We start from the raw sequence: 25368 nt of genomic DNA on the forward strand, positions 1-25368 counted from the left end.
ACAGTGTTGTTTGATATCCGCTAGGTTGCGATTACCCTTCTGAATATAATTGTTCCTTATATCAAAATCTTTCGTGCGTGCTCCTAACAATTTTACCCTCAGTCATCCATCTGATAAGAAGTACATAAGAAAGTTATCGTACACATGATAGATGAGACAGTGAACCTATTCGTTGTCGATCATGCAATAGGTGGTGGTAACTGCTTCAAAAACCACCGTGGCCGTTTCGAGTTGATGAGGAATGCATCTCCCGAGCAATCTTGTAGATGCAACTATGGAAAAACTGCAAAGAGATTATGCAGCGCCGGGTAGGCACAGTATATTAGTGAGGCCTGGTTGAGAGCAACCATCGTATTTTGTACGCTAGAAATGAAGATAGTTTTTTTATACGAAGCGGTCTCGAACCTCAACCTTGTACTCATACAGGACCCTGCATCGCTTAAAAAGCTCACGACCATTTGAACCCATCGACTGGGACATAGAAGTTCGTATCTTCGAATGTTATCACCCTGTCCAGATCCAAAAATTGCGAGTCCATCAATGCGTCTGAAAGACTCAACAGGCTATCATCTTGCCCTGTACCTTTCCCATTGGTGGTCTGATTCATTGTAGGTGTCGATACATTGCCGGGGACTGATGGTGTAGTGGGCATATTCTGGAAATGGCTGGGGTAGACTGCCTGATTTACTGGCATGAATTCAGTCGGTGGTCTAGAGCCAATGTAGGGAGCTGTTAGATTGGGTGACGATTGTTGTTGTGGCTGTTGGAAATTTGTAGAAGTTTGGGAATGGGTATTATGGGGTGCATTGTAGACAATGGCGTTTATGCTAGGGGCACGCCGGTTGTTTACCGACGTTGCGCCACCATTTGCATTGCCAATTTCGTTGTAAAGGTGGCTGTTGGTAATGGATGGTTGGCGCTGCGGCGTCCATTCAGCTACTGGCGAAGAATAGGGGTGGTCAACCTTTCGACATGAATGGTCGTATAAGTCGAATCGGAACGGGGGGTTGTTGTGGCCACGATCGTAAAGATAATCGAGATGCATGGCAAATTCTCCAGCTTGGTCCACATTCTCATCGATATTTTCTTTGTTATGCACGTCTCTACCTCTCCATCGTGCTGACATTTCTCGAAGCCCACGAAGAAGAACTTCGAATTCGGGTCGGAGAGGCGCACTACTAGCTTGGTGCTGATATAGAAGGGCCTTTGCAGCCACGAAAGTACAAAAGGCAAAGTGGACATTCACAAATATCGGTTGATATGTGAGAAACTTATCGACAATGTTCGCGGTCTCTATAGCCGCATGCTCGCAAGTTTGTGCTGAACAGTCTTTCGGTAGAGCAACAATATCGTTCCAACCTGAAGTTGGGTATGCGATTGGATGGTGCAGGAATATCATCGATGTGTTGTGTGTTATGTGAGCAATCGTGAGGTTCGGGTCCATGTTGGGTGTTTGCACATCTGGTGAAATATCGGAATCTTTCCAACGAGGAGGTAGGAATAGCTTCCACCTATGTGAACGTTAACGGTGCCAATAACAGAAAAGAATAGTAAGTCGTACTGTACTAGACGAAGATCCAACTCTTTGAAACGCGTTAGCCAATTGATCGCATGATCCTTGTCTCTCCAATTGATTGGCTGTTGAAGGAAGAATGTAGTCACTTGGCTCAAGGATTCTGTAGCTTCGATACAATATGCAAAGGCGCCGAGTTTCGAAGAATCAATCAAACTGTTCACGGAGCCCGGGCTACACCCTTGCACTTGATCATTTGCTGGATCATCGTCGTTGTATTGTGCGGGCACATGGGCGAGGGATCGACCGATGCGTGCGGCAGCCTTATTCCAGATCCCAAAATAGGGAGTTGTGACGGGCTCTTCGCGAGTGAAATAACCTCCATCGGCAGGCAGTCTTCGATGCACGTCTTCTGAGGTGAGGCTAGTATTCCAACCTGTGGAAACCGAACAGCATCTAAACTAGCCATGAGCACTGAGCATCTACACTTCGATATTGAACCTACCGGTCAAGCAAGAAAATGACCCAGAATAGCCTACGCCGCTCTTCAAGCTCGGTCCAATCTGTTGTCGATTGAATCAACCGCAACGGGCTCATCAAAGCCCTAGACTGGGAAGCTGAAGGCTCCAGTGTAAGTTGCAGGTAGACGACCGTTCTTGTAAGTGACCCGATAAGAGGCCATGCTTTAGTCTGCTGGCCCGAGTTGAGCTATGTCTAGTAAGCAGAGGTAGCTATCGTATTTGACATCCAGACTCACATAATCAAACACAATTAAAATCAGAGCTTGCAAGCTACCTAATGATACTTCCTTGATCGCAAAAGTTTCGACTATGAATTTCGAGATCTTAGTCTGGTACAGTACCTGATCATCATCTAAGAAAGTATCCTTGTGGTCTAGATGGCGCAATGTTGCTGCAACCAAAGCATGCAGGACGAGGTCAAATTCAGGATTTCGTGTGTTCTCGATGACAGCTTTGCGTAGGCGTGCTTTATGCAAGTACGGAATCCAGTGATGGAAGGAGATGCAAAAGTAATCGACTATCCTTAAGATGAGTGGTTGCGCGGGCAGATAATCAGCAATATCTATCAAGCGCAAGTCGAACAAATCAACCGCTTGAATAGGTCGATCCAGCTTACGTTTGCGCGGGTTGGCGGCAGTGTCTGCAGAACGATTTTGTGGGGGCCCATCTTGAGGGGTTTGGGGGTATATTGGGGAAGTAATCGACTCAGAAGTTATCGTCGGACCAGAAGTATTTATTCCTTCGTATTGCACCTCAGGGCCTTGCGACTGTGTTTCGACCTCTTTTGCATCATCGTACTGAGGCTTGATATTTCCATCCTCGTCTAATAATATTTGCTCTAGCAAAGCTGCATCACGATCAACGACAAGCCAAGTTGCTTGAGATAAGGATACAAACCAACGCGACGGGACAGGGCCTCCACAGCGCCGAGTTTCAGCCCAGGCTTTTGTTTTGCCTCGTAAACACAACTTATCGCTATCGAGTGTGGTTAGTTAGAAAGGCAGGCCGAGGAGGCTAACGGCCGTGATAGCGACATACCAAGTCTCTCACAATGAGAGCACATGGGGGTCTCTCTGCTGCAGCGGAGCTTCCTTCTCCGACAGGATGCGCACGCAGGAACATCTTCGCTGATGATCTGAGGCCCGTCATCATGAGGGCGCACGGAGAAGTTCGTCCAAGAGGACGACATGAGCTAGGAGTGCAATGGCAAAGTCGTGCCACTGAAGAATGTGGAGGAGGATTCTGAGGGGATTTTCAATGTCCCGATGCCCGGTCCATGCTCCACCCAACCCCGCAACTTTCTCCCTCAGCTGCGCTCGTCATGTTCATCAATATTAGAGGAAGCTAGTAATAGTCGGTCATCTCGATCTAGAAGGACCTTGGGGAGATCGGCTTCGCTTCCAGATGAGGTTCGCTCGCCGGAAGGATCCCTGGACTGACCACTTTCCCTTTGAGCGGGCCGATGGGGATGGATCCGAGGTGCTCATCTCCCAAAGAACACCACAACGTGGAACTTTAGATCGAAGACAATAATGACTTCTATGCTAAATTGTAGCTAAATTAAGACAAGAGACGGTAATTAGGTGGAATTCGTACTTCCAAGAATGTGGTTTGGCCTCATTCTCAAGATTGCTATCTAAGCCGGTTGCTACTTTTGCACCACGTTAGAAGAAGAACATAGATATTTTCTCATCTACAACTACGATATGCCGCCTCTAAAGGACTTCTCGGACAATCAATTCCTCGACCATTCGGATTTCAAAAAAGGTTGCATTGCCTTGCTTCAAAAATTGCGACCGTACCAGTCCAAGGGTGGTGCCCGCATACGACTACCACTCGCAACGGGCACGCATTTTGATGATATAGCAGCTCAACTAGAAGGTTTCGCCCGGCCACTATGGGCAGTTGGAGCACTCTTGCATGGAGAGGGCATTTGTGACGAAGAAGTAAAAGCTCTCACCGATCCATATGTTCGTGGCCTTGCCAATGGTACAGATCCGAATCATCCAGAATACTGGGGACCAGTTGTTGTACGGGACCAGCGCATGGTAGAAATGGAGATAATATCCTTTGCTCTCCTTGCTGCACCGGAGACTATGTTCCATAACCAAATGCCTGATGCGCAGCAGAATATCACCCAATGGCTCTACACTCTCAACGGCAAAGACTTTCCCACGACGAATTGGTTATGGTTCCGTGTCATGACCAATCTGGCACTTGTGAAGGTGTGCGGTATACCGCATGCTGATCTCGAACAGGCCATGAAGTCTGACCTCGACGCAATGGAGCAATTCTATCTCGGGGAGGGGTGGGCGGCAGACGGCATATGGAATGACAACTGTCGGCAAGCGGACTACTATTCTGGGAGTTTCGCCATTCAATTCTCGCAGCTGTTGTATGTTAAATTTGCGCAAGATCTGGATCCAGATCGTTGTGATGTATTTCGACAACGGGCGGCAAATTTCTCCACCTCATTTTGGAGGTACTTCCATTCCGATGGAGCGGCAATCCCTTTCGGCCGTAGCCTTACTTACCGATTCGCCTTCGCTGGCTTCTGGTCTGCTGCAGCTTTTGCGGAAGTTGAGTTGCCTGCGCCTCTTCATGATCTGGGTGTAATCAAAGGGTTACTACTTCGCCATCTCAGGTGGTGGAGCAACAAGGATGATATCTTCAACGTCGACGGAACACTGACTATAGGATTCGTATACCCTAATATGTATATGTGCGAAGATTACAACTCCCCACAGTCGCCTTATTGGGCAATGTAAGCACCTAATCTCTTGTAATCTCGAGGAAGGTTTTTCGGGGCCGGATACGATTGCCCTCGACACGGAGGTAACTAGGCTAATCTCACACAGGAAATCTTTCGTTGCAGTAGCTCTCCCCACCGTTCATCCATTCTGGCAGGCAGAGGAGAAGGCTCTACCCGATGAAGACGCAGCCCAATTATCTGTTGTGTCAGTTAAACCAGCTTCACAAATTATTTGCGGAAGTTCAAGGCACCACTATCTCCTTTCCACTGGCCAATTTTGTCCATGGCCTCTGAAGGCTACAGAAGCGAAGTATGGCAAATTTGCCTGTCAGTACTCTCAAAATGCCCAGAGGGATAATCACCCTGATCACTAACATTCGTAGACTCCTCTCATTTCGGCTTCAGTGTTCCTACAGGATCATCAGTGATGGCTCAAATAGCGCCAGATAGTACCATTGCTCTCAGCAAAGATGACGGCGATACTTGGCGCGTCCCATGGAAGTTTCAAGATCATAAATATGGCACTGCTTCCCTGGTGAATAAGGAAACGGGGTCTGTCGAAAAACTTCCCACCTTGACTGGAGTCTGGAAACCTTGGAAAGATGCTGATATCGAAGTCGCGACAACTCTTATCCCCCCTTGCTCTCGATGGCCTGATTGGTATGTAAGAATCTACAAGGTCACAGCGAAAGACGGCCAGCCACGCAACCTTCGAGCCGTTGAAGGTGGCTTCTCTTTGTATGGCCGAGGCGCAAAAGCCGGCGAAGTGTTGCCTTCAGTCCAAAGTAGTACAGCGTTGTTTGACACAAGCACTTCTAGTACAATCGAAGGCACCTTAGAAACGCCAAAATCTTCACTTATTGGCTCTGGTGTTGGGATCAGTGGCATTAAGCATCTATCAGATTTACAATCAGGTCTTGAGTCTGCGGGAAAGATCTTGAAGCCAGACGCCAATACCAACTTAATTTGGCAGAGAACGTTGATTCCAACATTGGAACATACTCTGGGCCTCCCAGGAAATGGCGACTCAATTGTCTTTGCGACAGGCGTCTTCGCTATTGGATTACATCCTGAATCAAGGATAACAGCTAGAGACTATAATACCGGTCATTCTTGGGAGGATTCTCCCATCTTGGAGACTTCGAAGAGAAATATTGCCGATACACTGTATTATATCCAAGCGGATTAGTTTGTAATGGAAATTTGATCTTGCTTTTCGCAAGCCAAATATCAAGAACTTGGTAGATCAAGTGCACGCATTATCATTTTCTCTGCACAAGTAGTTGATACTTCAATTTCAATTTGCATAAATCTATTCTAGTAGAGCTAACTACCTTCACATCACCGTCTCCAGCCTTCGACCACGTGATAGTCTAAAGACTCGCATAAATGCGGAACATTGTTGTGGCCAATTGGCAGCTAGACTAAGCCAGCTCTTAAAAGCTTGTTCCCGAATTCTAGAAGAAAGTAATCCGCATAAACCAGACCATGATCCCAGTATTTCTTATGGGCATGCTCGTTGTGGTTCGCTGTAGAATGCCTCAATATCGCATCAAACCTGCTTTCATTGACATTGATCGCCGGTCCAGCACCAGTTCCATTGACTGTAGCGTTTTGGGGTTTGAAAGAAGCGAAGTCCTTGTCTAAGGCCATGTCGAGAGTTTCCTCTATTATGTCCAACGCAATTTGGAGATAATTTGCCTCAGACTTTGCCAGTCCAGCAACCTCACTTTCTGGGAGACTTTGTAGTGACTGATGAATGATGAATAATCCATTTGCTGTAATCACGCCTGCCGAAACATCTCTGAGCGGTTCCTCTGGATTTTCCTGTACGGCATCGAAGTCCCATGCTGGCACGAGAGGGTGGTGGTGCTTTCCCTTACACTCATTGAGTCGTCCAAGGAAATAATCGGCGCATTGAATGGCGGTTTGGAGATACTTGACATCTTTCGTCCAGGTGTATGTCTGAGCAAAGCCCATGACTGACCATGCTTGCCCACGACTCCACGTGGATTCATCGAGGAAGCCTTGGTTGGTCATCTTTGCTTTTGGTTTACCGGTCCGTGGATCGAAGTTTACCAAGTGGTAACTCGAATAATTTGGACGGAGTATGGCTTCCATGATGGTGTCCGCGTGAGTCGTCGCGATTTGCACCAAAGCTGGATCGTTCTGCTGATGACCAACATAATACAAGAGATCCAGATCTGTACAAATTTTAGTAACCTAGAACAATTCTGTTGCTTCACATGACTTACTGCACATGCTATCGATAATGACTAGAAAGTTGGTCGACATATCAGTCAGTGAGTATCGATCGTTAATGGCGACATCCCAACTTCTGATCGCCTTGACTCGATTGTCATATCTTGACGCTAAAGCATAGGCAGCATTGACTACTGATTGAAGACTTTCGGGGTTCCCAGTCAATTCCCAATCCTTTTGCAGAGCAGGCTGGACAATGAAGCCCATGTCATGGGTATCCGTTCTGCTAGACATCCGGTTTATAGCAACGGACCAGTGTCGACCAAGCTTCAGCAAATGGTCTGAAATTGCTGGGCGACATTCTGCTGGGACTTCTAAGGCCTGTGGAAATTTGATGGCACGCTCAAGAAGTGCGTATATGCTACCTGGGAAGAATCCACAAGTCCAGAAATCCGCATGTCGATGTTCATATTGTCCTTGATGATCTCCTGTCTGTGGCACACTTTCAGGATAAGTCGGTAATGGTGCCTGTTTGCCAATTAGATACGAGGAGAAGACATTTTCCATGATCTATTACCGACCTGCAGTTTCAATCCTCTATGGGCCACTTGGCATATTTTGGCAGCCACATTCTCAGCATAAATTCCCTTTAGGTCTACGCCTTTAACGCTCATATTTGGTTGCATGATTGAAATAGGTATCAGACCATAAACATAGAACGAGTAAAAACTGTAACGTCTAGGAAAGGGACCACATTCAATTGGGTGGTCTTGCGTCTTCTAGGTTCAGTTGAAAGGGCTAGGACTTGATGTTCAGTCAGCACTTCTAATGTTGGTGGAAGAAATTTCCCCACGAGTATGAGCCAACTTTCATTCACGAAGGATTGTCCTATCATCACTTCATCTACAAGTGTTTGTCAGGTCGACATGGCCATGGGCATCGGAGGAGACCCCACAAGTTGGCAATTCACAGGACCAGTTGTGGTTAGCGTTGGGGTATCTGGCTAAAGAGCGGGATCTCCATTACTGCGCTGCCCGCTGTCGGCGCGTTGCCATATTCACGCAACGTATCCGCGGCCTAGTCAACTTTACTTTCGGGCTTATGGGTGCGATCAATAACAATGAAGTCACATTGTCAGGATATGTCTATCAGACTAACACTGCGTCGGAAGAGGTTCCGTACGGAGAAGCACCAATCGCACTTCACATACCCCGATGATATACCCCCGCTTCCTACGAGGTAGTGTCCTTACGGCAAACCCTATACACGTGGTTGATCGGAGCAGTTCTGAGCTTGTGATATCACTATCTGGGCTGGGGTATCGTGGACTGCTTGGTGGACAAAAGAGCATGGGATATATCCTGGTTCGTGGAACTTTGACCGATCTGTGAAGGCCTTGGAAACCGGGGAATGCACTTGAACGGTAAACCCAATAACTCTCCACAACCGGCATTGGGTGGCTCAGAAAAGCCCATATCCTGATAATAAACATATGCATTCCTGGCCAAGGTAATAGTAAGTTTTAAACTTACTTAGGAAATAGTATCGTAAGTACTGTAATAGGTTGAATTCTAGCAGTTTCCAGAGGGACGACACCCACTCGGGAAAGTAGATGCTTTGATCCATCATCATCTTGGTAGCGATCCATTGGAATTGATTTCCATTCATCCCATTCCAGTCCTGAATCGATGTTCACTGCATCTCTTAACCCTTTGAAAAGTCCAAGGAAACCTTTGCAATCAGTCAAATCATATCCACAACAGAACGCAAAACGATGCTGTAATCGCCCGTTTCGCACAGCCTTCGCAAGGCTCAATTCGCCTTTTCTTTCAAAAGCTTCAACCAAAACCTCCTCTTCCTTTTCCAATGTATTGATACCGTTATAAAATTCGCCCACAGGTAGGAATACTACGGGCGAGTTGAAAGCGATTGCCTCCGGCGCTGTATGGGCCCATTCCCAGCCAATGATGGCAGTGATGTTGTAGTCGTTGTCAACGAGAATATGGTCGCCCTTGTCGTTGGCATGTTTCAAAAAGAATGCTTTGTCAGGATTTCGTTGGGAGGGAAGAATTGAAGGAATGATGTCGAGGAGAAACCGGTGAATGACATACGCGTCGACAGGGTTCTGGGAGTACATCTCTTCTCGTATGATCAGGTCTAGCACGAGCTTGATTGACGATGAGTGATATTCCTGGAGTGAAGAACATGGGCCTATAGGTAACATCTGGGAGCCGTAAAAGTCGGTCAGAGACTCTCAAGCAAATGCGCCGATACGTTGAGAGCTAGAAGTACCGAGGCATCCCATTTTTTCGAAAGGATATTTCCGGAGTTCAATGAAGATATCTGAAAGTTGTTCTGCGACTTTTCTTCTTTGCTTGGGGGAAGCAAGTGACCATCGAAGCGACCTGCCCTCCATCTTCTCAACAAGCATATACCCAACGCCGATAGCATTTTCGGGGCTTTCCAGAGCTAATTCGAACACTTTTGGTGTAGTTACAGTAGTTCTCTCAAGAAACTTCATCGTTGCGAATTCACTCTTGAAAATGTGGTCGCGCAAACAAGCTGGCGGAGACGTAGCATTGAATCGGCGAATGCGTGCTAACCAAACGACGCCATCTTCAAAGACAATGTCGATGTGATAGTTCATACCACCCATGACAGAGCTTCGGCTCGCTCTATCATACCGAAAATCAGGGACGGAACAGCGAATCCCATTTCGTAGCTCACTCGCGCGTGCAGCAAGAGCATCCGTATTGATTCTACTGATCAAATACTCGATTTCCCTCATCTTTGCTTGCCGCGCAGCAGGGTCGTAAAGGTCCGCATCCTACCAAAGTATCAGGCAAACTGAGCTTGTTTTATGAGGAATTGACTACAGACTTCCCATGGAGGGCATTCGTGGAAAGGCATTTGAGCATGTAAGAAGCAAGAATGATGTTTGCATAGAATGCAGCCACTTGTGCGGTCTGCAGGTTTCGAGCAACCTTCAAAATCACAAACCCACATTGGCATCTTGAGACATTGTTTGAAGGGTGTTGTGATTGCACTATTTAGATAATCTGATAACGATTGAAGACTGATGAGTGTGAGTGCAATCGTGCGTGAGGCACAGCGCTACATAACTCTGCAGTTGATGGCTGCCTTGACCAATGATTCTTGAGCATCTGTAGTCGCTCCAATCAAGGTGTCCCAACGGGTATCAGTTTTTGAGAAGCAGATTGTTCGCATGAGTCTCAGTGTATCCCTTCGTCTGTTTACAACCAGGTAACTATACAGTGAAAAATCCACAAGAGTACGTATGTAATAAATGTTCAGATCTACGGTATTGCAATACATGTGCGCTGCGAACAACATGACATTTGCGCTGTTGATCACAAATGGTTTTCTCGGCCCCGCCAGGCCCAATTGAACGCCGCTGGTGGAGAAATAGGTATTTTAAGGTCGAAGCAGCGGGACGATCATTGATCCCGCAAACAATTGTGTAGAACTCTAATTGAACTGTTACGGGTGAATGCGCAGCCGATGTTCACTTGGCGCCAGTTTAGACGCGAGCAGGGGAAAGACGCTTCACTATCCTAGAATTGATTAGATAGTTCCGGGAAAGTGGGAGGTTTAATATAAAAGTAGAAACGCCCCCTAGTTGCGGGGAACTAGTAAACTACTCTTCGATAGTTACTGAAAATGTTGTATAGAAACATTCTTTCTGGCCTGTGGTTCGGCCTTAGTGTTTCGGCAGCACCGACTACTTCGGCTCGCTCTGTCGATTCACTTCTCCCACTGTCTACGAAAGGGAGAGACATCCTCGATAGCAATGGGGATGTTTTCCACTTCAAAGCAACGAATTGGCCGGGGCACCAAGAGGCAATGATACCGGAAGGACTTCAACATGCTTCAATTGAGCAGATTGTGTCCTGGTTCCCAAAGTTCGGGCTGTAAGTCGGCAACCATCGTTTGCATTTGATAGTGAATGAGAGCAACTGCTAAGTAATGATTGCAGAAATTCTGTTCGATTGTGTTTCGCAATCGAGATGGTAGACGACATCCTTAGTAACAATACAAATCAAACATTGGAGAAAAGCATTCTGAATGCCCTTGGAGAAGCCAACGGAACAATAGTCCTAGACCAAATCCTTGAAAAGAATCCACAATTCACCAAATCGACTACGAGGTTGGAAATCTGGGATGCAGTCGCTCAAGAGTTGACGAAACAGAATGTGATTATCCATCTTGACAATCATGTTTCGAAAGCATTCTGGTGCTGCGGCGAGAATGATGGCAATGGCTGGTTTGGGGAGAAGTACTTCGATGTTGAGAAATGGAAGAGAGGGTTAGCATGGATGGCGGAACATGTATGACTCCTACTTATTACTGAATTGTCAGGTGCTAATTGAAGTAGGCCAAGCAGAATTGGCCAACGTTCTCTTCAATCGGTCTGCGCAATGAGCTGCGCAACGCTCAGAACGCAGAGCCCGTCGATTGGTACACTTGGTACGTTCATATGACCGCAGCAGCGGAAGCAGTCCATGAGGCCAACCAAGACGCCTTGGTATTCTTCTCGGGACTCTCTTACGACACCTACATTGACCCCATTCCATTGGGCAAAACCTTGAATGGAACCAGTGGCACTGCAACCGAGGGCAAGACTGCAGTCTTTAATCCGGATGACTTTGCTTGGAAAGACAAAATTGTCCTCGAGATTCACAAGTACGATTTTGAAGCAACTCAAGACAATTGTGATACGTTCAAATCCAAATGGTACTCGAAGGGATTCCAAGCACTTGACGCGTCAAACCCGCAGACCAAGCACCTCTTTCCGCTCGTTTTGTCGGAATGGGGCTTCATTCAGAACGGAACGTATTGGAAACAGACAACATACAACAACTGCACAATTGAGATGGTTGAGGATTGGCAAGTCAGTTGGATGCATTGGGAGCTTTCAGGCAGCTTCTACCTCCAGACCAGGCCCAACAGGACGCCTAATACTATCCAAGGCTTGGAGGAATTCTGGGGTTTGGTGAATTATGACTGGTCTGCCGTGCGGTCTCCCATTACGGTCGAGAACAGTCTGAACAAGATGATTGCAGCTCTAGATGCTTGATTTGGATGATAGCATAGATTCGCTCATGTACATACAATGACAATGAATTCATCGCGACATACTTAGCATCTATTGAAATTCCCGTTCGTTGTTCCTGACTGTGCTGGACGATGGATCTATGAATAGCAATAGTCAAATAAAAACCAGGAGCAATCCTTCACGCAAAAAGTGATCCGAATAAGGATCAATTGTGTCAATTGTTGGAGGACGATGCCAACATAGCCCTTCGATCCTAGATGCAAGACTAGTGTACAAACAACCTGTTTTTTCGTGCTTACCATGCTTAATCCTACTCGTTTGTGAAAACAATAACACCATGACTCGAAGACATCACAAGCCCGTGAAACTGAAAATCTTCCGACTTGCGGAGTTCTTGGCCTCCGGGACAATAGCCTCTTTCCACCCCCGCACTCCACACTCCGCATCGAACCACCGCTAGGCTTTCTCAAAGGGGAAATGCACCGATGCCCGGCCACCGCTTCGCGATGCTAATGGCTCGAGCCTAGAAACATAGATTGGTTGCTGGGCAGATATGCCTGCAATACATATTGCGAGACAGGGTGGACCGATGCTGTTCGAACACACGGCCAGGTCGTGGACAGATTTTCTGGGATTTTGAAATCCAACGTCTGCATTTATTGCGATTTGTCCAGTACGCACCCTCTGATATGGCTTCACAAGGCAATGAGAATGCTGCCGCAGCAGCAACTGGCGGTGCGAACACCATTGCTCCAGCAGAGGCGCCCAAACGTTCACCATGGAAGGCGTGGATGTATCTTTGGGAATGGTACCCGAAGCATTATCCAGAGGAAGAACGAAAGCTTCTGCGCAAGATGGACGCATGCTTGTTGACGTTCTGTTCTTTCATGTGTAGGTTTTGCTTCCTTGAGAAGACGATTCTGCTTGTTAACAATTACACCTAGTCTTCCTCAAATGGCTGGATTCGTCAAATATCAACAATGCATACGTCTCCGGCATGAAAGAAGAACTCCATTTGAACGGCAACCAGTACTCCCTTTTTGGAACATTCTACAACCTGGGATATTTGGTATTCCAGATCCCATCATTGTTGCTCCTCTCTCGGCCTAAAATTGCCAAATACTACCTCCCGACCATGGAGGTCCTGTGGTCAATCGTCACGTTCTGTCAATCGCAAATGCGCAACGAGCGCGACATTTACGGTACTCGATTCCTCCTCGGTCTTCTGGAAACCCCGGTTGCGTCTGGCACCACATACGTACTTGGATCCTGGTATAAACCTGAAGAAGTTTTCAAACGGACTGGCGTTTGGTTCGTATCGAACAACATCGCCGTTATGTTCGGTGGCTACTTGCAGGCGGCCGCGTACAAGAACCTCAATGGAGTAGGAGGAATGGCTGGATGGAGGTGGTTGTTCATTATCGACGGTGTCATATCACTTCCAATTGCATTCGCAGGCTACTTGATATTCCCGGGGCTACCATCAAGTAAGAAGCCATGGTGGTTGACTGAGGACCAGCACATGCTGGCAAGAAGGAGAGTTGCCGAAATCGGTACTGAGCCAAGTCGGAAATTGGACTGGAGCGTGATTCGGCGGACCTTGAGGCGATGGGAGTTTTACGTTGGCGTTACGGCATACACATTGTGAGTAAATCGGAGTGACTGGGTTGACAATACGCAAGTGTTCTCGGAGATCTAACATTGATAACAGCTTCCTATCGTCCTCATATCCTCATGGCCAGATGGCCCTATGGCTCAAGGACCAAACAGCAAAATTCGGCACATACTCCATCCCACAAATCAACACCATCCCGACCGGTGCTCAAGGTGTTTCTGTCATCACCGCTCTTCTAGCAACATCACTGTGCATGATATACCCTCTGTGGGCCATATTTTCTATTGTTCAGACGATCTATATGATAGCCAATATCCTTTTGTTGGTATGGGTTATTCCTAAAGGCTTGCACTGTGAGTAATGCCCCCAGCACGAAGTCCGCACGATACTAACTAGGCAAAGTTGCTTGTTATTATCTTCTAGGGACCTCAGCTGCGGTTACGCCAATATTGATGCCATTCATCAATATGGCGCTCCGAGATGATTCTGAAGCACGTGCAGTGACTGTTGGCGCAATGTTGACTGCTGGATGGGCAGTGTTCTCATTTTATCCTATCACTGTATTCCCAGTTCTTGAAGGTAAGTTTGCCCTGAATTGCCAGTTACCAGCAGATCTAACTAGTCTATAGCTCCACGATGGACAAAGGGTTACTCTGTGAATATCGCATTCGTCTTCTTCACGTGGTTCTTCTTCCTGGTAGGCCAGTATCTTTATCGAAGGGATGAGAAGAAGAGAGAGCGAATGGCACTTGCACAGAGAGCAGATGAAGAAGACGTTCTCAATCTTAAAGATAAGGCTGTTGGTGAGGTCGTTGAGCATGTCGAAGAGAGGAAGTAGTTTCATCGTTTCCGTTCGATGAATATAGTCGTATTGTTGTTGAACCTAAGGACGGACCCCAAGCTAGTGGCATGAACAATCTAATGATCACGCTGGAGATCTACCCTTGAAACGATCCTCATTGCACTGTGAATTACTCATCGTGCTCGTTTCCAGTAGGATGGTGTAACGAGAGCTCATGCTCTTCGCACCTCCCACTTCACATTCGTGATGCTGACCTCCTCCCCTGCCTTTTCGTCATAATCGAACCATTCCCCTTCATTGAGATCGATACCGGAGAACTTCGTATTCGATTCGAGTCCAGTAGCGAGCCATTCACCCTAAATTGTTCTCAGCACGCATTAACATATTGCTCCTTCGTCAACGTACATCAGCTCTGAACTCTACAAATTCAAGACCTCTGCAGTCGAACTCTAATATGTTCTGGGTCTTTGGGGGATCTGATTGTGGATATGAAGCTGGCGCAGCCTTGACATTTGCGGAATGTTCCCTCTAAACCTTTCAATCAGTGATCCGCTGGTGCTACACAGGGAAGGGTAGCAATAACCTTACAATTCTTGCATTTCCAGACAAAATTCGCCTCGCCTCTACTGCCGCTAACTTCGTGGGTCTCAAAGCGACTCATAGTGACGAAGTTGGGATGTGTCTCGCGACAGGAAGTGCATTGGACCTTGAAGGTATAAAAGAAGGGGGATTCTTCGGTATCATTTGGTCGGAGGTCTGTCACTCTAGGAATATATTAGTACAAATTGGTGGAAATATCACTGTCAGCCTTAATATTCTACGTACCCATTGAGCTCAGCTATCACAGCAAGTGCGAGTACCATGTTGGCAATGGATATCAAGGAGAAAGTGATCAGTGCGGAGGTTGTGGGTTCAGTTCGTTCGAAGCTTCGATTCTGCGCGGGGAAGCTACGGAGGTGGGAGGGGTCCGTTATGCTGGAAATGTGCGTAGTCAGCAATCTTGGCACCATCGAATGATAGTTCCTGTGAATTTCACGCCATCAGGAAACTTTCTATCTCCCCAATTGTGCGACCGATTCGACGAAACATTCGATATAGCAAGTAGTGGGACTATGTCTCGATAGAAATGCAAGCGCTTTGGTCCCAGGCAACGCGCAACCTGGGAACCTGTCGAGGCACCTCATGCGTCCCCCGAGCGACGGCAATCGCGCAGCGCGCAACAGCAAATTCCCTCCAACGACCGCGGCTAATCGAGATACCTACCTCTACGTTCATATACACAGCGATATTTGCTGCAGGAATTGCAATTGATGGCCGCGCAAAACAGGCAAGGAATCGGCAATGGGACAATGCATTCGCCAATTTACAATCGGAGACGGAAGAATCTTCCTTACCTGGATTGGGGCCTGAAGAGAACGAGATCGAGATCAACTTGAATCCAACTGGACACATGCGGTTGGAAGAAATCCTTCGAGATGGTGTAGATCTTTCAATGGTTACACAGACAATTGGTGTCAACATCACACAGGATTCATCTGCTCATGAGCATTCGAAAGATGCGGAACCCTCACAAGCTCCTATCGACCTATGGGAAATCTTACGCTTCGACTCCAGGTGGCCAGGCGCGCCATTACTAGAATGGCCGGTCAATACTGGCCTTAAAGCCGTCCGCCACCATCTCCCTCCCCAATCTTTGTGGGCATACGACCACATGCGCCGGACCGCATTACGAAGAAGACAAACCAGCAAAAAGTTGGCAATTCAAGAAGTTTCCGTTGGCCTATTGATTCGCTCCCTCATTTCGAAAACGCGAGCCCACGAAGTTGACGATAATATCATCATGGACAACGCACCTTCGTTAATGGAGGTACTGAGGACTGGACAGGATACCCACCAAGATTACATGCATACAATAGAGGGATTGGAGAAGGCACTTGCTGAATTGCAAGTCACCTCGGCTGAAAGAATTGCAACGAGTGAAGAGATGCGCACCAAGCACCACCTGGCCTTTTCCGGACTTCCTCAATACCAAGAAGATAGTGACGGCGATTTTCACTCCATCCGTAAAAACATGAACGCATCATTAAAGCAAATATTCCAACAAAAGGATCAGGTACAAGACCCAAAGGCTCTTGCCGTGGCTACACTCAAGATATCGCACAATCTGCTTATATCTTCAGCAGCACCTGATGTGCAAACATTCAACCTACTAGTATCTGGTTTTTCACGATGGAAAGCACCAAAACTGGTTGATAGGGTGCTCGAGGCTTTGGAGACCTGCAAGATTCGCCATAATGAAGTTACTTGCGCCAATGTTCTCCATCATTATGCCAAATACGGCGAGGCTGACAAGTTTTCATATTTTGTGTCAAAAATGCGCGGGTTTGGGGATGCCTTAACTCTTGCCAGACCAGATATTAATATCAATGAGGCCGGTCAGCAACGCTTAGTGCGCCAAGGGTCCAAGGTGTTCCAAAAGATTCACCCGTCGCCTTTGGTCTTCCATTCTCTGATGTTTGGTGCCCTCAGATTTGCAGGGTTTGAGCGCTCCATGGATATCTACTATGAAATGAAGGAAGACGGTTGGGGCCTCGATGTTTTGGGACTCACACACTTCCTCGTCGATTGTATTAAGAGGAAAGACTTCAATGGCGGCCTATACATCTGGAACGAGATCAGTTATATCAAAGATGGTGCTAAGAAATCTCACGTGGCGAAGGCATACGCAAACATGCTGAGTTTATGCTCTGTAGCAGGCCAAACCGCTGCGTTCAACTCACTTCTCAAAGAACTCGTTCACTATGGCTTTGACCGGAAACAAATCGTCTCGAATGCTTTAGACATGGCCAAAAGGGTTTCCGGTACCAATGAAGTGCACGTACCAGCATTCACAGCCGATAATATTCTTATTGCTATGACGGATTTCATGTTGGACCGCCCGCCTCCGCTGGACACACCTGATGCGTCACCGGATAAGCCTGAAGCGTCTTCCAAGTCTGGTGACGCAGAACTGGAAAGCGCGCTTGAGCTGGAGGCGAGTTTGGAGACGAGTGAACCTTTGCCTGAAAGCAGCGAGGAGACGCAAGACCCCGAAGAACTATGGCAAGCCTGGCTTAAGCATGAGCTTGGTATGAGACGGAGGGTTAGCGATGCGGAAAGCAAAGAGCCAGAATAAGACCAGAAGCCCTCGTACTTTCGGAATCGTTAGATGACAAGATCTATATAAGGGATCTTTCCACATTATTATCACCAACCCATACGAGGTTCTGACCCTCGACGACCGAAATGGCGTTTTCAATCGGAAGGTTGGCAATTTTGCGATGAAGAAACGAGCTTCAGCCAGAATTTTGCAACATAGTAGGGGGATCCAGCATCATAGGATTCCAATATCACAGGGTCCTACATCAAAGGGACCCAACAGCCTTTTACATACAAACTACTGTATTCCACCTGTATACAAACACCGGCATGGCATCGGCATCCATTGGGCGTAACGGTATTTTTTCCTTGGGTAGATTCTGATGAAACATGAGCAGTAGTTAGACGGCGTAGTACTGTATGGTATGCCTGCAATATCATTGTAAGATCATAGACAGGAAATGAGTAGTTGGTGATCGACCAACCGCCAGTCACGATTCGCTGGAGAAGCATTTTGATCAAGCCATCCAACTATGTACCAACACAATAGTAACAATGCAAATCATTACCTTTTCACCACGTTCAAAAAATTGACCTGATCAGATCCAGCTGTAAACTCCTGTCTCTTTAGATCGAACTTCCTCAATTTCTATAGAAAGTAGCTGCTAAATCATCATCCCCACCACACAACCACAACCCTCCGCTTAAACATTTACGCTCCCCCACCATCCCCTCACCCCAACGTCATCGACAACCCAGCACCTCCAAACAATAACATCCCCCGGGATTCATATCCCGTCGCACCTCAACAGCAGAAGTCTCCCTTCTTTCCTTCCCATTTCTCTCCTGTAGCGGTTGCGAGATGACAAACGAAGACCCACCAAAAACACATTACAAATCCAACGTACAAAAGAAAAAAACCCCGTGTCGATCAGATGCGCCGCAAGGGGACGTGAAACAGAATACGAGTAGCTACGGACTATGTGTTGTATTGTTTTGACGTAATTCAGGGTTTTCTCGTAGTTTAAATGCCTTTGTTGAGATCATTGATTATAAATTATAAATGTCAATTGCAACGGAGCATATAAGAATAGGGTTCTCTTGCTGTTGGGGCTAACTATCGAGTACCTGTAACTACCAACCTACCAATCAAGTTCACCAATCGTTTGCATTCACCACCATACAAACACATATAATTAATCCCCGACTTGAAAATAATTCAAAATAACAATACTTCCAACATGTCGCCCAAAATATTCATGTACGTCCCCATTCCCCCTCCCCTCCCCCAACATACAATCCACTAACGAGCCACAGAACAGGAGCGACAGGTTACATCGGCGGCGACGCACTGTACGCACTCTACAACAAGCATCCTGAATACACCTACTCCGCGCTCGTGCGCTCAGAAGAGAAGGGCAAGGCAGTGCAGGCAGCGTTTCCGAACGTGCGAATTGTCGTCGGGACGCTCGACGATGCGGAGATATTGGAGAGAGAGGCGGCGGACGCTGATGTCGTGATTCGTATGTCTTTCCTCTTTCCCACATACTCCATCCTTCCGTTTCCCTTTCTCTGAAATTCTTTCCCGATTAACGCAAAACGACAGACACAGCCGACGCCTCCGACCACGAAGGCGCCGCCCGTGCGATTGCCAAAGGCCTCTCATCCGGACACACGGCCTCCCGCCCCGGGTACTGGCTGCACACCGGCGGCACGGGTATCCTCTGCTGGTACGACGAGCGGTCTGACGACCGCCTGGGAACCTGGAACGACTCCCCGCCGTACAACGACTGGAGCGGCGTGTCGGACCTCACCAGTCTGCCTGACGACGCTTTCCACCGCAACGTCGACAAGATCGTGCTGGAAGCCGGTACGCGCGAGGCGGAGAAGGTTAGGACGGCGATTCTGTGTCCGCCCACTATTTACGGGAAGGGGAGGGGTCCTTCGAACGCGAGGAGTAGGCAGGCGTATGAGTTGGCGAAGTACATTCTCGAGACGGGGGTGGTGCCGATTATCGGGCCTGGAAAGTCAAGGTGGGATCACGTGCATGTGGCGGATTTGTCGGAGGTGTTTGTGAAGTTGACAGAGGAGGCGGTTAAGGGGAGCAAGGACGAGGAGTTGTGGGGGGAGAAGGGCTATTTCCTTGTGGAGAGTGGGGATCATGTTTGGTCCGAGTTGGCGAGGAAGATGGGGAGGAAGGCAGTGGAGTTGGGGTATTTGAAAGAGGTTAAGGAGCAGAGTCTCGGGAAGGAGGAGGCGTTCAAGCAGGCTGGGTTCCAGGCGGTTAGTTGGGGATTGAACAGTCGAGGGAGGGCAGAGAGGGCAAAGAAGACTTTGGGGTGGAAACCAGCGGGATCGAGCCTTGATGAGGAGATTGAGACAATTGTGAAAGAGGAGAAAGAGAGGCTGGGATAGTGTGTTGTATAGGTATTCTGAATTCTTTTCACGAAATTTTCAGAGTCATCAGATTAATTACCGTACGATATACTGAAACTAACCTGAGAACCACGAAGCACGGTTTAGGCATTGTTAGATGTATTGGATCCAGAGGACTGTGGTGCTATGCAAGTGCCTTACTGGACAGTTTGAATGCAAAAGAAAACAAATGATTTTGCGCAACGCCATGCAAAGAACTAGGTAATTGATATTTCCTTTGAAAGATATTGTCATGAATCCCCGTCCTGGTGAACCTCTTGATGAACCTTATCATTAATCAAATCGCCCTCATCGAAGCCGCCAGCTGATCCAATCCAAACCTACTCTCAACATCCACCCCCAAAACCTGCGCGGGCCACTCTATCAAATGCAAGTTCTCTCTCCCCAGCGCCATCGCAATCCCCCTCAGCATGCCCGCCCCTAGCCCATCCATCCACCACACATTCCTCACCCTCCCCAGCAGCACCGCATAGTGCGCTGTAACAACCAACGCCTCCGGCCGCTTCGTCTCGACCATCTGGATAAACATCTTCGACAGCCTCGTCGCCCACACCAATATCGCCGCGCGATCCCTCAACATTCCCACCGTCGTGTCGTCCACTGAATATGGCACAGGTGAATTCATCGTCGGATACTCCATCTCAGGATCCGTCAGCATGGAAACCAGCGCATATGTGTTCCGCAGGTGTCCCAGCGCTGCGCTCAGACTATCATGCTCCATCTCGTTCCCCCTCCCCAGATTCGTCCAGAGCTTCTCCAGCTGTGCGAGCCGTCTGTCTTCCTCGACAGCGCGCGCGGACGCGGGAAGTCGATGCTCAGGCCACCATGTGCGATGGCATACCGGCGACATCTTGCTGTCGACGACCCATTCCCAGCCGGGAGCGAGGACGCTGAGCGCGCCGCGGAGAGCCCAGAAGGTGCGGATAATCGAGTCGATGGACTTGTCGATTGCGCTCACCGGCGGGTCGGGTATGTCAGGCGGGATGGCGGCTTGGACCTCTTCGAGGTCGACGACGGAGGTGCGGAAGAAGTAGACGGCGGTGAGGGTCGAGCAGGCGAAGAGGGCGGGCGCGTTGGATTTGTTGATGTTTTCGAGTTCGAGGCGGAATTGCGCGATGGCGCGGTTCATTTGGTCGGCCGCGATGTTGCGGAGTTTTTCGCGCTCTGGGGCGCTTTCGTGGAGCTGGGAGAGGTGGAGTGAGGTCACGGAGAAGATGCCGTGGATTAGGAAGCTGTGCTCGTTCGCCATCTGTGGGACGTAGACTTGCCAGGCGGACTTTCCTGGGTCGTCGGTCGCCAGTGTGAGACAGGTTGTCTCTTTGTATTGGCCGAGGAGGAGCTCATGGTAGTTGGCTAGTTGGCCGCGGAATTCGGTGAAGACGTCTTTGAGTTGGATGCCTGGTAAGAGTTTGGGTGCGGGTATCATAGAGAGCCCATCATTTTGTGAGTCTGACGTCGAGGGACTCGATCCTGTCGATGATCTAGAGGGCGAAGGACTGATATGTGCTAGTTGTTTTGACGTGGGAGAAGTTGATGATATTGGGGTTGTGATCGGGCGAGATGTGATGGAGGTGGTGAGTCGTGTGGAGGGTGCTAGGAGCAGAAAACTGCAATCAAACCCTTTCTTCACACAGTTATTACATGTTGGGTGTGTCTCGTCACACTGTTAGATGATTAGTAGATGTACATACAATACGACCATTCTAGGCAATTCGAGGACCTCCCAATCCCCAGAACCCTGTTATACAATGTCATGTGGAAAGAAGATGCACACAAGAATACGTGCTCAAGGGTACATGTTCATTGAAGGCTCAAGAAGGACTTGCGAGTGGTGCCTTTCTATATGATGGAAATCTCAAGAGGCACTGGTGCGTTGCTATGCAATTTCTGAGATACGCATGTGCTACAAACATGGAAAAGACAAGAGCAAGTGGGATGGCAGTACCTTTATTCGCCTCTTCTTACATTGGCCGCATCCTAGCCTTGTCTTGTTATGGGTTCTTCTTGTCGACATTCTGGGTACCGTACCAATGAGGCCTCGAACCTCGAAACGGATATGCCACAAAATCCTGTAAAATGCCGGGAGAATTGAGGCGTCGCAGAGAGTAGAGGGACGATGTAATTCTTGTATGGGAGAGGAACGGACGAATCGTGAAGGAATGTATACGACAAAGACCATTAAGGGACGTTGGTTATTACATGTAGGGGCGTGGCGGAGTGCCACGAATTATCCATGTGCCATCAAGAGCACATGGACTGACGTTACGCGACCCGAAAACCATCCATGTCGTTAATCGTTCACCTAACCTAATCAGGGAATCCTCGTTCCTAGCGATCTCTGATTGGCTGTGAATACGCTACCGTAAGTTTAGCACCGGAAACCCCACCTCACGCTACCCACAATTCCCGTTCTTAGAAGTTTCCGATTCATCAATCTCATTAGGAATAAAGGCCTGCCCTGTTGCTCTGCCTCATACTCTCTGCCAGGCGTTGGCTCATTCAGACTCACATCAATTGTCGTCCGGTGTTGTCCGCCCTTCGTCCTGATTCTGCCTTGAACAAATTCCATTTAATAGTACATTTGTGGAACTTACCTATCTATTCAGATGCCAATCATAGACCATCTTGTACGTCTCACTCTGCTGCGGTTACGCCGCGTACGTTCGTCTCGTACACTAAACCCTCCAATGCGCGGAAGCTGAACATCGTCGTATACAAGTCGTCGTCCAATGAGTGACTGTGAAGAACGAGACTTTGTTACTATATAGCATTTGCGCCATGACCGACTTCTTGAGGTAGGACAATCCACAACACCATCATCCCTCTTTTCTCTCATTATTTCCTGCACATAATTCCTTTGCATATATCCAAATCGCATCCTGTGATACAGAGATTCTTGACTTCACATTCCATTCTTTGTTCTTTCTCTTTCCACGCTGTGGTAGCAAAGCGTTCCTTCAACTCCACCGATCCAATTCACAACCATGGTCTCAAAAGATCACCATCCAGCACTTGACGACCCCAATGCCTTTGTATACTATCGCTATGCGCCCTCGCTGGCAGCAGCCGCCATATTTGTCGCTCTATTCGGCATAAGCTCACTGCTTCACATCTGGCAAACATGGAGAAAGAAGTCCTGGTTCATGACGCCCTTCATAATCGGCGCACTTTGTAAGCCCATCCCCTTCCTCCTTCATCACCCTATCTAACCAATCCAAATAGTCGAATTCGTTGGCTACATCGGCCGAATCCTCTCCTCGCAAGACCAATGGGACCGCAACGCCTACATCATCCAAACCCTCCTCCTGCTCCTCGGCCCCGCCCTCTTCGCCGCAACAATCTACATGATCCTTGGCCGCATCATCCTCCTCACTGACGGCGAGAAGTTCTCCCTCATCCGCCGCACCTGGCTCACTAAGATCTTCGTCGGCGGCGACGTCCTCAGCTTCGTGATCCAGGGCGCTGGCGGAGGCGTCATGTCGTCCGCGGACAAGAACCCCGGGAACATGAAGAAGGGCGAGAACATGATCATCGGCGGATTGTTCGTGCAGTTGTTCTTTTTCGGGTTCTTCGTCGTGACGTCCGCGGTTTTCCAGTACCGGGGGCGCGCGCATTTGAATAAGTTGCCGAAGCATATCGTGTGGAAGAAGCATATCTACGTGCTTTATCTCACGTCGACGTTCATATTGATCAGGAGTGTGTTTAGGGTTGTTGAGTATCTTCAGGGGAATAATGGAGAGCTCCTAAGGAAGGAAGTGTTTTTGTATGTTTTTGATGCTGTGTTGATGTTGGCGGTGGCCGTCAGCATGAATGTGGTTCACCCGGGCGATTTGGCTATCTTGATCAAGCAGAAGTTGGAGTCGGCGTACTCTACTGATTCATCGGCTATCGCTTTAGATGACGGTCGACGGGGCGTGTCTCAGGGGAAGGATCGAGCGAATGCAGATGAGGGGAGGTACTCGGGTCATGTATAGTTTTCTTCAAGGGTAGACTATCGTCCTTTCTTGGCTCGATACATCATACATGGCGCTTCTTTATTTAGACAATATTTACAAGAATAGAAGAATATAGGGGTTTTATCAATTTGGGTAGAAATGGAGCAGAAATGTATAACTATCGATCGCGGGTATTAAAGTGCTCGCTCATATGTATTGATTCTGCCTCCCTCTCTTACGTTCTCGGTCTCCTCTATTTGATCTTTAGTTGCATACTTTGACCATACCACGATACGATAGCAGGTAACTCAGGATCTCTCCTAATTCACGATACTGTGTGATGCATTGCGAGGGACAATGCATACATCTGCATGCCTATATCGGAACAACAAATAACCTACCGACGTTCGGACAACACCATCCATGAACAGGACATTAAGGACTGATCCCAGAGCTCGGGATATGATCAAACTGTAACAAAAGAACACAATCAGATCAAACGACTACAATGATTTTACAGCTCTATACTTATATATTCATTATAGCTTGTTGTAGCTAACTTGGTCTTCCAAAAGTCGCATGCCCTCGACAGTTAAGGAATTGGTCCGACGCCCTACCTAGATCTCGCAATTAAAAATATAAAAAGATATACTTACTTTATTCTTAAAATCTTAATAAATCTATACAACTACAGAGTTGAATATTTAGTATAGAGTATTGTTGTAGCCTTTATTTAAACAGTTGTGTGCCTTAAGTAGAATGAATATATACGCATAGGTATGGCGCCCCCTAATAACCATCATACAAACCAAAGTCCTTTTCTATGCGATTCAAATAGATTCCGCCCTACTCCTAACCCCTAACCCTTCTAGCCCTTTCCTAAATCCTAAAATGCCCCTGACCCTGTGTGTTTTGCAAGATTTATTCTTATAGTCGGCCACTGAGGAAAAGTGGTGGCTCCCTGCCCAAAAAACCAGCCACCGACCCACATAGTCCCTCCCGTCTTCCACGCCCACCCACACAACAAGCAAACTCTATCAAAAAAGAGATTCCGGTGCAAAAAAGAACGGATATTCCAATTGGACGGGTAGGGGATCGAACCCTAGACCTCCCGCATATGAGATGATATAAACTCCCATCCACTCCCACAGTTGTAGAAGAAGAAGTAGAAGTTAATCTTGCAAAGCGGGCGCTCTACCACTGAGCTACACGCCCTGGCGCATTTTACTGCTTGAATTGACTCTCGTCGGATCAATTTGAGGGTTTTTATGTGCGGAAAGATGGAGGTTGGCCGGGGGGGTTTGTGGTGGAGGATTTTGGGCGTGGGTATCCACACGCATGCTCAGAAGGCTTCAGGGAACGGGGGATCTAGTCTTT

At 47.9% G+C, this 25368-nt stretch overlaps 10 protein-coding genes and 1 non-coding gene across 11 annotated transcripts; 6 read left to right on the forward strand and 5 right to left on the reverse strand.

Annotated features, from left to right (window-relative positions):
• Positions 1 to 51: 51 nt before the first annotated feature.
• On the reverse strand, positions 52 to 3372 carry BU24DRAFT_364085 (uncharacterized protein). The gene is made up of 6 exons (XM_033524231.1): positions 3073 to 3372; positions 2932 to 3009; positions 2271 to 2881; positions 2019 to 2221; positions 1562 to 1969; positions 52 to 1511 (listed from the first exon to the last, which is right to left on the reverse strand). The coding sequence occupies exons 1-6, from the start codon at positions 3221 to 3223 to the stop codon at positions 449 to 451; spliced, it is 2514 nt and encodes an 837-aa protein (XP_033387147.1). The 5' UTR covers positions 3224 to 3372; the 3' UTR covers positions 52 to 448.
• Positions 3373 to 3740: 368 nt separating this feature from the next.
• BU24DRAFT_385506 (uncharacterized protein) lies at positions 3741 to 5980 on the forward strand (the record flags this gene model as incomplete). The annotated part of the gene is made up of 3 exons (XM_033524880.1): positions 3741 to 4798; positions 4893 to 5113; positions 5170 to 5980. The coding sequence occupies 3 exons, from the start codon at positions 3741 to 3743 to the stop codon at positions 5973 to 5975; spliced, it is 2085 nt and encodes a 694-aa protein (XP_033387148.1). The 3' UTR covers positions 5976 to 5980.
• Positions 5981 to 6205: 225 nt separating this feature from the next.
• On the reverse strand, positions 6206 to 7662 carry BU24DRAFT_430900 (glycoside hydrolase family 88 protein; the record flags this gene model as incomplete). Its single annotated transcript, XM_033529840.1, has 3 exons — positions 6206 to 6990; positions 7042 to 7516; positions 7570 to 7662. 3 exons carry the CDS (start codon positions 7660 to 7662, stop codon positions 6206 to 6208), a joined length of 1353 nt encoding a protein of 450 aa, XP_033387149.1.
• A 3007-nt stretch (positions 7663 to 10669) lies between these two features.
• BU24DRAFT_385509 (glycoside hydrolase family 5 protein) lies at positions 10670 to 12086 on the forward strand (the record flags this gene model as incomplete). The annotated part of the gene is made up of 3 exons (XM_033524881.1): positions 10670 to 10920; positions 10986 to 11337; positions 11385 to 12086. 3 exons carry the CDS (start codon positions 10670 to 10672, stop codon positions 12084 to 12086), a joined length of 1305 nt encoding a protein of 434 aa, XP_033387150.1.
• A 593-nt stretch (positions 12087 to 12679) lies between these two features.
• BU24DRAFT_439248 (MFS general substrate transporter) lies at positions 12680 to 14518 on the forward strand (the record flags this gene model as incomplete). The annotated part of the gene is made up of 5 exons (XM_033530293.1): positions 12680 to 12956; positions 13010 to 13709; positions 13777 to 14033; positions 14077 to 14259; positions 14310 to 14518. The coding sequence occupies exons 1-5, from the start codon at positions 12755 to 12757 to the stop codon at positions 14516 to 14518; spliced, it is 1551 nt and encodes a 516-aa protein (XP_033387151.1). The 5' UTR covers positions 12680 to 12754.
• A 176-nt stretch (positions 14519 to 14694) lies between these two features.
• On the reverse strand, positions 14695 to 15345 carry BU24DRAFT_458548 (DUF866-domain-containing protein; the record flags this gene model as incomplete). The annotated part of the gene is made up of 4 exons (XM_033531645.1): positions 14695 to 14838; positions 14888 to 15010; positions 15066 to 15246; positions 15308 to 15345. 4 exons carry the CDS (start codon positions 15343 to 15345, stop codon positions 14695 to 14697), a joined length of 486 nt encoding a protein of 161 aa, XP_033387152.1.
• A 157-nt stretch (positions 15346 to 15502) lies between these two features.
• Positions 15503 to 17769, forward strand: BU24DRAFT_105594 (uncharacterized protein). Its single transcript, XM_033520747.1, has one exon. The coding sequence runs from the start codon at positions 15609 to 15611 to the stop codon at positions 17655 to 17657; it is 2049 nt and encodes a 682-aa protein (XP_033387153.1). The 5' UTR covers positions 15503 to 15608; the 3' UTR covers positions 17658 to 17769.
• A 607-nt stretch (positions 17770 to 18376) lies between these two features.
• Positions 18377 to 20145, forward strand: BU24DRAFT_418368 (NAD(P)-binding protein). The gene is made up of 3 exons (XM_033526960.1): positions 18377 to 18881; positions 18938 to 19143; positions 19227 to 20145. Exons 1-3 carry the CDS (start codon positions 18862 to 18864, stop codon positions 20033 to 20035), a joined length of 1035 nt encoding a protein of 344 aa, XP_033387154.1. The 5' UTR covers positions 18377 to 18861; the 3' UTR covers positions 20036 to 20145.
• Positions 20146 to 20333: 188 nt separating this feature from the next.
• On the reverse strand, positions 20334 to 22070 carry BU24DRAFT_430904 (uncharacterized protein; the record flags this gene model as incomplete). The annotated part of the gene is made up of 2 exons (XM_033529841.1): positions 20334 to 21719; positions 22002 to 22070. The coding sequence occupies 2 exons, from the start codon at positions 22068 to 22070 to the stop codon at positions 20334 to 20336; spliced, it is 1455 nt and encodes a 484-aa protein (XP_033387155.1).
• Positions 22071 to 22550: 480 nt separating this feature from the next.
• BU24DRAFT_418371 (RTA1-domain-containing protein) lies at positions 22551 to 24093 on the forward strand. The gene is made up of 2 exons (XM_033526961.1): positions 22551 to 23227; positions 23279 to 24093. The coding sequence occupies exons 1-2, from the start codon at positions 23041 to 23043 to the stop codon at positions 24028 to 24030; spliced, it is 939 nt and encodes a 312-aa protein (XP_033387156.1). The 5' UTR covers positions 22551 to 23040; the 3' UTR covers positions 24031 to 24093.
• A 978-nt stretch (positions 24094 to 25071) lies between these two features.
• On the reverse strand, positions 25072 to 25206 carry BU24DRAFT_t20. Its single transcript has one exon. It is a non-coding gene; the product is annotated as a tRNA-Ala (tRNA).
• Positions 25207 to 25368: the final 162 nt, after the last annotated feature.

The sequence above is a fragment of the Aaosphaeria arxii genome (assembly GCF_010015735.1).
Source record: "Aaosphaeria arxii CBS 175.79 unplaced genomic scaffold BU24scaffold_2, whole genome shotgun sequence".
Classification (NCBI taxonomy): Eukaryota; Fungi; Ascomycota; class Dothideomycetes; order Pleosporales; genus Aaosphaeria; species Aaosphaeria arxii.

What these genes read in the sequence shown, in the direction of transcription:
- BU24DRAFT_364085 (XM_033524231.1), bottom strand. Translation starts at nt 3,223, where the DNA reads ATGTCGTCCTCTTGGACGAACTTCTCCGTGCGCCCTCATGATGACGGG. An exon ending in CTCTCATTGTGAGAGACTTG is followed by an intron (nt 3,010 to 3,072) that starts GTATGTCGCTAT and finishes CACACTCGATAG; the next exon opens with CGATAAGTTGTGTTTACGAG. An exon ending in GGCCCTGTCCCGTCGCGTTG is followed by an intron (nt 2,882 to 2,931) that starts GTTTGTATCCTT and finishes ATCGTGATGCAG; the next exon opens with CTTTGCTAGAGCAAATATTA.
- BU24DRAFT_105594 (XM_033520747.1), top strand. Translation starts at nt 15,609, where the DNA reads ATGCAAGCGCTTTGGTCCCAGGCAACGCGCAACCTGGGAACCTGTCGA.
- BU24DRAFT_418368 (XM_033526960.1), top strand. Translation starts at nt 18,862, where the DNA reads ATGTCGCCCAAAATATTCAT. An exon ending in ATGTCGCCCAAAATATTCAT is followed by an intron (nt 18,882 to 18,937) that starts GTACGTCCCCAT and finishes AACGAGCCACAG; the next exon opens with AACAGGAGCGACAGGTTACA. An exon ending in GGACGCTGATGTCGTGATTC is followed by an intron (nt 19,144 to 19,226) that starts GTATGTCTTTCC and finishes GCAAAACGACAG; the next exon opens with ACACAGCCGACGCCTCCGAC.
- BU24DRAFT_418371 (XM_033526961.1), top strand. Translation starts at nt 23,041, where the DNA reads ATGGTCTCAAAAGATCACCATCCAGCACTTGACGACCCCAATGCCTTT. An exon ending in CTTCATAATCGGCGCACTTT is followed by an intron (nt 23,228 to 23,278) that starts GTAAGCCCATCC and finishes CAATCCAAATAG; the next exon opens with TCGAATTCGTTGGCTACATC.